The sequence below is a fragment of the Primulina huaijiensis genome, chromosome 8 (assembly GCF_012295235.1).
Source record: "Primulina huaijiensis isolate GDHJ02 chromosome 8, ASM1229523v2, whole genome shotgun sequence".
Classification (NCBI taxonomy): Eukaryota; Viridiplantae; Streptophyta; class Magnoliopsida; order Lamiales; family Gesneriaceae; genus Primulina; species Primulina huaijiensis.
Window position 1 is genome coordinate 17,569,785 of NC_133313.1, and position 10,861 is coordinate 17,580,645.

General features: G+C 32.4%; 1 protein-coding gene across 1 annotated transcript; it reads left to right on the top strand.

Moving 5' to 3' along the window:
- Positions 1-7,917: 7,917 nt before the first annotated feature.
- LOC140982130 (uncharacterized) lies at positions 7,918-8,469 on the top strand. The gene has a single exon (XM_073448548.1). It carries the CDS (start codon positions 7,918-7,920, stop codon positions 8,467-8,469), a length of 552 nt encoding a protein of 183 aa, XP_073304649.1.
- Positions 8,470-10,861: the final 2,392 nt, after the last annotated feature.

Here is a 10,861-nt window from a genome sequence, read left to right on the forward strand (position 1 = left end):
ATATATATGATCTTTATTCCACTTGAAAGTGTTGGGACATCGGTTTTCTCGTGTCCAAATCGCAGCGGAAGTTTAAAAATTTTATTTTGACATTCAAAATAATCTTTGGACACTCGTATGGTTTAAATTAAACATAAACATACAAAAGATGTTTAGTAAGTTATACCTTTAGTGAATAATTTCACTTGACTCCAACTACGTCGGTATAAGCGAACATAGCTTTTGTTGTAAATCCCACGTACTTTCTTTAAATCTTCTTTCTTCAATCTCCTAATCCGGTCCATGACTGGATCACTTGTTCCTCTTCCAACTTGTACTAGAAAATTAGAAGATATTTTGCGTAGAGATCAAGAAAACAAAATGGTTCAAAAACCCTTTTGAGAGCAAAAACTTTTCTTGCAAAATTGGAAGAGCCAAAAATATATTTTCCTTGCAAAAACTTTCGGATGCTTTATTGTCAATAAGAATCAAAATTCTCATTATTATTTCTAATCCTTAATTTACTTAATTAATCTAATTAATTAAGTTAATTAAAGATTCTAAAGTCATGCCAACCTTTTTGCCAATCTCGATTTTCCTTTTGTTTTTGTGAAAAGCTTCGGTGGTCCATTCTCAAAGTAATACATATATTATATATGTTAATTTAATCAACTAATTGTAATTTTCATAATTAATCATATTAATTAAGTTAATAAATTTCAATAAATCCTTGACTCAGGAGAATGACACACCACTAATCATGCATTAATATTTCCTTTGTGTGCAAGTTTTTTAAATTATGGTGTCATGAATATTTTCATATTACATAAATCCATACCATATTTTGAAAAAACTTAATGGGATATATTTTAACTCAGTTAAAATATAATTAATTATTAAAACTCATTTGAACTTTAATAAATTTACATGATGGGCTTATACTCTTACAAGTCAATGATCCATGCTCTCATTACATTAATCTTATCATAATCCAGATAGACGATCCAATATCATCGATGTGACAATTTCAACTTATTTGTTATTATGATGCATACATTAATTTCGAGATCACCAATGTCTAAATAAGACGGGTGCATTCTCTTTGACTGTTTTTAGCAGTCAAACTCTCAAAATTTATATAAGCTTTTATAAAGTTTATTTATAAGCTTATCGATTGATCATATCAAACTTTTCTTAGAAATTCAACTCATTGAATTTATTATCTTAACGAGAACAAGTAAACCAGTACTTGTGTGACCTTCAATGGTTCAGAGATACAGCTAGCCGTTGGTTTACAACTTGGTGTGATTTATTCGACATCTTCAGGAGAGGTCTTGGTCAGATTAACCCCGAAAAAAGTGATCCAAAAATGGATTTGACCCTAACGGGTCCCTTCTTTCGCATTCCTGTCTCTTGCCCTTTAGTAGATCGTGAGTGGGTCTGTCGTCCTTTTCACTTGAAGGTCTTTTAAAAAGACAAATGAAAAATCCATCAGGTAGGTTTGAAATTCTTTACCTCTCGAGCAAGCTAGAAAAAAAAACTCGTTTAGGAGCGCCTACGAAAAGATCGCTTGGACTTAAGAAAGGGTCGCTTGGACATTATCCTTTATTCGGACTTACTTTAATTTGCCTCATTCTATGTATCAACTATTGATCATAAAAATATCAGAAATCATATTTCTGATTAAACCCATCGAATCATGGTAAGAGCGTCTAGTAGCTTCGCCCCATGATTCTCTAGGTATCGCTGATAGTGCCTGCAAGAACCAGTCGATTATGATTAACGTACAGTACGGTCCCTTCATCTCATATATCCCGATCGAATCTGCAATCATTGGTTCATCTAGAGTTGCATAATAATTCGATAACTATGTGACACATCTTTGAGAATAAATAGTGGCATCACACGTACAATTGGAGAACTCTTTCTCTAACGTACATCTTGTGAAGACCCGATATCTTGCAACGAGAAGACCTATATATGTCATAGGAAATTTCAGCTCATTCTTTTTGGCCCAACATTTTTTCGCGTTCCCTGCAATCATAATCTTGAAAATTTGAATAATCATTTTTTCCTCATTATTGACCTTTTATCACCATTGTTAAAGACTAAATTAAACCAAAACAAATTAGCCATTAAACTACCTATATTAAAAGAAATATAATGATAATTAAGAGGAAGTTAATGATCATTAATAGGTATTTTAAATATGAGGTTAATGGCCATGAATAGGTGTCATTAAGAGGATGTTAATGACCATGAGTAATGACATTTAAGTGGTATCAAATGTGAAGACTGTTCAATATGGAAGTGCACTAATCTTGGAAGAGATTCATGCAGCCAAAATCACTCTCCATTTGCACTTAAGGAGCCAAAATCACTCACTATTATAGCATGAATCTCGGGTGTGTATCTTGAATCAAGAAGAGTCCAGGTTCATTCGGGAGAGAAAGGTGCAATCATCTATTTGATTAAGCAATCAGCGACATTCTTGGAGTGATAAGAGCTTACCATTGTAGCTGATTTTCCAACCCTATATAAAGAGGACCGAAGTGGTCGTAATCTCACCTCTCCTACTGCAAAATCCCTCCCTGTAGCTACAGAAATTCGAAATATAGCTGCTGGAAAACAGGCCAAATTCGAAGCATTGCGACAGCCGAGTTCGAAGCTTTGCCGCGACCTTGTTCGAACGGAGTTCTTTTAGCACGTCCTTCTAGCGTTTTAATCCAAACGAAATCAAGTAAGTGGGCTTTTGCTATGTATTTCTTTGTAATTTAAACTTTGTATAAGTATTTCATGACATACTTGTATGTGTGTCAAACCACTTTCGAAATTGCTATTATATATTTCATAAAATCTCGATCGATGTACGATATGTTTCCTCCTATTTCCGATGTTCTTTGATTCTGCTGAGTTCATTCAAAAATTCCGATAAGTGTTGTTTGATATATCCGATCTTGTGTTGCACAGTTATGATTCGAGTGAGATATGGAACGACGATTGTATGTTCTACATGGCCCCCATCAATGGGTATAAAACTGTGTTTTGGCCCCCATCAGTAGGTATAAACTGTGTTCTGGCCCCCATCAGTGGGTATAAAACTGTGTTTTGGCCTCACCCCTTAGAGGACTAACATATTGAGGACAATTTGACCATGGATAACGAGATGAATAACAGTGTTTTCGTTTGTTCTGATTCGTTCTGTTCTGAATGTCTGATAATCTCTGTTTCGCATTTCGATTCTGATTCTGATCTGATATGATATACTACGTTTTGAAAATCAGTTTGAAATATGGGTTTTAAATTATATTTATATGTACTTGTGGTAATCGATCGGCCCCCACTTGCTGAGTGTTTCCCAAAACACTCACCCCTTACATCTCTCTCCAGATAAGAACGAAGATCAAGTAGACGATGATGAATAAGACATGCTTCGGGGTTGGTGATGAAGTTTCGAGATATGAAGATTTCTCGCTTAAGTTCTTCCTAAGTTTTGATTCAAGTTGTACAATGCTTCCGCACATTTTATTTCGTTTTGGAATTTATCGCTGTAAGACAAGATTATTTTGAGTTAATGATGAAATAGACTGGTTTTTGGTTTATACTGTACTACGAGGCTTGTTGTTTTCAATTGTGTGGTTGTAAAACAACGCCGGTGTCGACTAACCCCGGTCTCGGGGCGTGACACCTAAGTGGTATCAGAGCCGCCAGGTTCATAATCCGGCTGGGGATTTCGATAGACAAAATTTGACGAAGTTAAATTTTGGAACAAACTTAGTCATTCCTATCCACCCCAATCTTAGATTTGAAAATTGTGACTTCCCATAGGAAACTCAGGAATTTGATTCCATTAATTATTCTGAATTGCTCTCGACGTATAATCTTGAAACAATACGTCAATTCGCGAATTTTTCATCTTTGAACCCTTTTTGAATCAAATCTCGAATGAGATGACTCTGAAATTTACCATTTGATATTTATTCATGACCTTGTCATTTTGTAAGCCTTCCCTTAAAATTTTTTCAAGAAATGGCTTCATACGCCCCTCATAACCACGCTCAGTTTTTGCCATTTTTGAAAATTCTCTTAAAACTTATAGCTCCGTGTAGGAAAATTGAAATCCAAATCTACCAATTGTTCCTTGATCCTCATGAATTATTTTTAATCCATATGAAAATATTCTAAATTTTCTTTTTTTAATATTTAATTGATTATGCACCGAAATTTTTATCCATATAGATAGGCATGTTAAAAATAAATAAATAAATAAATATCATAGTCTTTGATAGGGAAGTAGGATTTAGTTTGAGAAAAAAATGGAAATTTTTGTTTATTTGAATCGCTCGATTCGAATTTCAACTTTCTAGGAGATTATTTTTTTAGATTTAAGTTAGTTTAACAGTATTGAGTCGTAGTTTGACTTTTAAGAATTTTATATTAGTGCAATTGTCTAAATACAAAATAATAATGATTGACCACTAGTGTTTACATCACATGGTCAAAAAAAAAATTTGATATGATATTTGGGATTTATATGAAATCGATTTTGGGATTGAGCACTGACTCCTATATGTGTCGCAACTGTACCCAATCTCGCCACCTGATAACCCTCCTGGAGTCGGTAAACGAGTCAAAGCACAGCCCTAGCTAGCATATAGAGCTTCAATGTTGTCCCGGGTCGTAAAGACTAATGGTGTACAATCATAACCACGGACTTATCATCTTGATGAATGATAATCACTTGGAAAGTCCGAGGGAAGATAGTTCAGTATAATCATCATATGACTACCCATCTGCATGTTTGGACATCTCTATGCCCTTACCAAGAAATGCGGTACACAACATTACAGATACTAGTCTCGAGCTCAAGCGACATTTTTCCATGTTTTAGGCGGCTGAATCGACTAAGAACGAATTTAGATTATACATTGTTTACAAATGAGTTTCAACATCGAATTACGATTCATTTGTATTAAAGTATAATCAAGGACTTTATCTATGCTGATTGCATGAGTATACAGATAAAGTAAAACAAAACCATAAAAAGTTAAATTATATTAAAATAAAGATTGTTTATTACACATTAGTCAATAAATTTTCTAGCCAACCGTTGGCTTGCATGACATCTACTCTAATAGAAAGTTCATTGAAAGAAACTATTTTGAGTGATTTGTGTTCAAGTTTTTTAAAAAAATTTCTGCTATACTTTTACCTATTTGGTTTCTACTGTCGCTAGGTTTATTACCAAAGAGATTTTCGTCTCTATGTTTTTGACATATTCTTCTCGAAGGAATAATTGGTTAAATAACTTCAGTCAACTATTTTTTTTAAGAAAATGACAATCTCAAATATATTTCAAATACACTTAAGGAGATCATTTTCTTTAAAAAAAGTGTTGACCGAGGTTAAAAAAAATACCCCTGACCCCGAAATATTGTAGATTAATGAAGTTTAGCTATTTTAAATATTATGGAAAAAATATTTGAAAAAAAATTACTATGGATTATATGCTTAATTAGAGATATCACCAGGTCTCATGTTGAACTTTCGTCATTTTTCTAATGCATTTACTTCCAAAAATAATATGGAGAGTACTGTTACCGATTTTTTTCCCCTGATCTTAAATAGATAATATCACCATTTATTATTTTCTCTTCTATTTCCAATTTTTTTAACTTCCAACGTAATATTAATTGCATGCTACTACTAAAATCATAAGATTGATATATTAAAGTTGATATTAAATTTACAGACAAACAATTGATGAATTACTTAATTTATATTTTTAATACAGATCTACTATGCATTAAATATGAGAGTTAAAATAGCAAAATTGATCTGATCTATAAGTCTGCCTAATTCCGTTTTTAATTATAAATAGTCAAATTTGTTCTTAGTTAGATATATTAATTTTTTCCCCTTAATTTTAGTCATTTATTTGTCTTGAAAGATGACATGCCGACTAATAATGTGTTCAACACAAAATTAACACTAGGCAAACCAACAATTTTGAGCATTAATTTTACATTATTTCTTATCAAAAAAATAACAATTAACATTTATTATCTCCTTATTATCAAAATAACTACATTGCAAAATTCAGTTGGTTAGAATATCAGAAAACTAAAGAAAAGAAGATGTGATGCATCTTGTTGATATGAGCAATATCTTTTAAATTGTATAGTCACATATATGTACAGTTTTGGAATTACTCTTATTCCAGCGTGTGACCGGTTCATTCATGTTCTTTTTCGCTTAGATGCCTACCAGGAACCACTCCTTATATGTGTCACCCTTCTCAGCCCCCTGATGTCAAAATTAGTTTTTTAAAGTAAATTTATGAAAACTTAGGGTTCAAATAGCCAAAGGTGTTACGTCAATTAATGAAATATATAAACACAAAAAATCTTTTGAGACGGTCTCACGGATCAATTTTGTGGGTCGAATCTCTTATTCAGGTCATCCATGAAAAAGTATTACTTTTTATGTTAAGAGTATTATTTTTTATTGTGAATATCGGTAGGGTTGACCCGTCTGTGAGACCATCTCACAAGAGACTTACTCATAGATAAATACAACTAGTAATATGAAAGTGGAATGTAAATGAAAGTAATCAAGACTGATTCACTAAACTTCTTGGTTCGATATATACTTATTTACATTAATCGCATCTTGTAGGTAAGGTTTATATACATTTAAGTAATATTCCCAAACTAACCATAAAGATAAGAAATATTAAAAAAAAAATTAATTGGTTATACCATAATTTTCTAAATATTCTTAAACTTCTCACAACTTCCCTCTTCTCATAACTTCTGCGCCATTATAATATTTATCGTTTTTGTAGTTTTAATTGCCATTAATTTTTTTACATATTAAAATTAAATTATAAAATATTATTTTAATTATTAAAATGTGCTATATACACGCAATGATTGTAAAAAAATAAATTTAATGATGGAATCTTTACGTACACGAAAAACGTATAACCTTCACCCACGTTAATACTAATTAGTATTAGCAGATTCGACCAATATTTTTTTCCTAACTACCCTCTCGAATTTTGAAAAAAATCTACATTCCTAAGAAAATAATAATAATAATAATAATAATAATAATAATTTGTACGTACTAAATATGTGATTGTGTTTGATCATGTGACGTTAATCACTAATTATTCTGGGACATAATTTAATGACATGACATAAAAATTTTAAATACTTTAATCAAATTACAAAAAATTAAATTAAATATAAGATAACTTAGTCCAATAAAATTTTCGAAAACTTATTTTAGTTAAGATATGTATATGCATCCAAAAAATTTGAGAAGTAAAAATATAAAAGATTAGAAAATTAATATTTTAATTAACCGATCTCGTGTATATGTGTTGTTTCTCGAGTTTGTCAAAAGATGCTAATATTTGGTTGTATTTTCGCGACCACACGAAACAATAATATGCTTAGTTACAATTTTTGTTAAATAAAAATCCTTCCAATGTAAAATATGAAAGTAATATTGAATTATATTTATTTGTCACCCAATTGGATAATATTATTATTTATTTATATGTAAAAATAAAATAAAAATTTGTTTTAACATTTGCTAGGGAGGACGTCGAAGCCGATGCAAAAGAGCATTGCTTTTCTGAACATTTACGACCAAAAATATGTTTCAAATTTTATAAAATTCAATTCCATACTAAAAAAAACTTTGTTGATATCTACGGCGCCGAATTTTTTTGTCTGTATTTCCCCACAAAGCCCATCCCTTGTTTAATTGTCTTGAACTTTTACTTCTACATCATCCCTTTATCGGCATCATTTTACGTTAAATGCCAACACTATTCCATGGATGTTGAGGTAAGGTTTATGTCCTTGACTCGGCTTCGAAACTAGGTGAAAAAATCTCGAAACACCGACAAGAAGCTAGGAACAAATGTCTAGAAACGAAGATGATTCTTGGGTGATTCGGGCATTTGAGAAGGACACGGCAGGGAACATGTTGGGCTGCACATGGCCGCCACGGTTCTATACGTGCACGTTTTGCCGGAGGGAGTTCCGTTCGGCTCAGGCGCTGGGGGGTCACATGAACGTGCATCGTCGAGACCGTGTCAAGTTACTTGAAGGGTCACCAAATATACCCCATTCCTCAACGGTGGCTAAAGCTCATCCGTCCCCAATCTTTTTACCTACACAAGAATTCGTAACAAATGGATTGTGCCTTGTTTATCCCATGTCAAAGCCTGATAGTATCCTTGTTGGCAGGGAAATGAACCCTTCCATAGATTCATCTTCCCCTGATCTCACTTCTGACTCGCCTAACTTCGCGACAGATAAATCGAGCAGCGCCACGAGTCCATTGGTTTTAGATGGCAGTGAAATTACGGAGAGTGTGACGACACTGACAGATTCGACCCCGAATGAACAGATCGATCTCGAGCTTCGTTTAGGACGAAAGTCACCAACTCAATGGGAGGATAGTACGTAGAAGTATGCCATTTCTATTTGGTCATGTATGTGTACTCGATCATCATGAGAATCTAAATTATCGTCATATTTTCAAAATTTGAGACTTCATGCAATAATACTGTTTGATTGATTGATTTATCAGTCTTGTTTACTCTAGCTAGCTTGAATTATGGGATCGGAAGACTGGTTTCAACATTTTCATAATATTAATCTTTGCTGGATCTAATATCTGATTAACAAACATTCTCCGGTGGTCGTCGTCGTCGAGGATACATGGATAAGTTGTTTCTAAATATAAAATTTTTGGAATTTTTGTTTATCCTATATATATATATAAATAGATATATAGAAGCACTTCCAAAAAATGTATCCGAGTATTTACAAGCTAGCTAGATATGATACAAAGGGTGCAGTGCAGTGTCACTTTCAATCCTTGAATTCTGAGAAAATTAATGTAATGGGGACATATATTTCCGTGGGGATTATTGCTCTGACTTTTTTTGTCGCCCAACAATTCCATTTGGCTTTTTTCTGTCACTAACAAACTTCATTAATGCTAGCTCGCTCTATACAGCAAGAGATAGATCGAGTATCTCGTATAATTAGCAGTAAAACATGAAGTACAATTTCATGTCGACTTTAACTCGGGGTGTTTGGTCCTCGTAAATTTTCATTTTTTTCGATTTTAGTCATTTTTCATCGGAGTGTTAATATACCATAACAAAAGTTAATACGTGACACCGAAAAATAATGATACATGTGTTATCGGAAAATGTTGACATGACATCGAAAAATGATGACATGACACTACACAGAAAAATTACTACAAGTTACTAAAATTGTGAATTAACCGACAACAAGATCAAAAATGAAAAATGTGAAAGTTGCAAAACTAAAAATGTAAATTTTTTCAATGTAAGTAACGAATGAAAAATCCGGTAGCTATTCGTCTAACAACCGAATAGAGACGGATTTCGCGCTATCAAAAAAAAATTGTACAGGACAAACACAAATAAAACACATCAATACCAATAGTTTAGAGATATTTTAAAATAAAAACCAATTTGTACGACAACGAAACTGAATAAGGGGTTTGAATATCTATTGATCAAGTTGAATTTTTAGCTTCTTTAAATTTTGATGGAAGAATTGAAACGTCATAAATAGTGATATTTTTGTGTAAAGGATGGCACTGCCACCACCCACGAAAAATTATAGACCATTAAAATTAAAATTTGACGGGTATATATTTTCTTGAATTGGATATATATATTACATTAATTCAATGACATCTTGGCTAAAAATTTCGTGGAAATCGTGCCTCTTTAGTGAAAAGATCTGATCCTATGTGATAATAAGACAAGTTTGTCTGTTTCAATGTTTTTTTAATTTTTGACAAAAATTTGTGTGAGATGGTATCACTGATCGTATTTTGTGACATTGATATCTTATTTGAGTCATTCATGAAAAATTATTACTTTTTATGCTAAGAGTATTACTTTTTATTGTGAATATCGGTAAAGTTGACCCTTCTCACAGATAAAGATTCGTGATACCGTCTTACAATAGACCTACTCTTTATTTTTTATGTTTCTTTGGTTTTTAGCCATTCACTTTGGTGAGTGTTCGAACTATTATACTAGAAATTGTTTGGTTAATAAGGTAAGATGGAAAATAAGACAGAGAAGAATGTATGATATATTATATAAGTTAATAAGCCAATATATATGAAAAATATAATGATTTATAACTTTAGTATTTTGTAAAACTTAAATCAAACTAAGATGAAACAATAAGAATACCGCATCTATCCGATAGTTAGACACTTCAGTGTCTAGGGGTACTAAAAATGATTAAAGTTTTGGCAAGGGTGATATTTGATTTTTTAAATAAATATAACATTTTGATTTCTTATGTATAGATATATACGTTGGGTTGAGATCAGTGGCGGAGCTAAGAATCCGATTTTATCCGGGCTAAAATTTTAAACTCTAAAATCCTTTAATATTTTAAATTGATCTACCCGAGCTAATATCAAATTTATCCAAAATTATACAAAAATTTACATATAATTTTTTAAAAAAATTTAAGATCAGCCTGTGTGACAAAGAAGGTGGCTCCGCCCGTGGTTAAGATGCATGAATTATAGTAGTAAGTTTTTGTGCATCAAGCGGTTGACGTTATGCCATTTGATATGGTTGGACAGGCGTGTTGTAAAAGAGTGACGTCAGATCTTAACGAGTAATATTGTCTCTAAAGACATGGTCAGTGGTAGAGAAAGTGTATGACTGATCTTTAAGGGATATGAAACATTATCAGCAAATAGACATGCATCTCTTCGAACTTATGAGGTTGACAGCTCGACCTTTAGCATCGAAGTAGTTATACTCTGTGCTGTTACGAGTAAAAAA

Coding starts and splice junctions, on each gene's coding strand:
- LOC140982130 (XM_073448548.1), top strand. CDS start 7,918: ATGTCTAGAAACGAAGATGATTCTTGGGTGATTCGGGCATTTGAGAAG.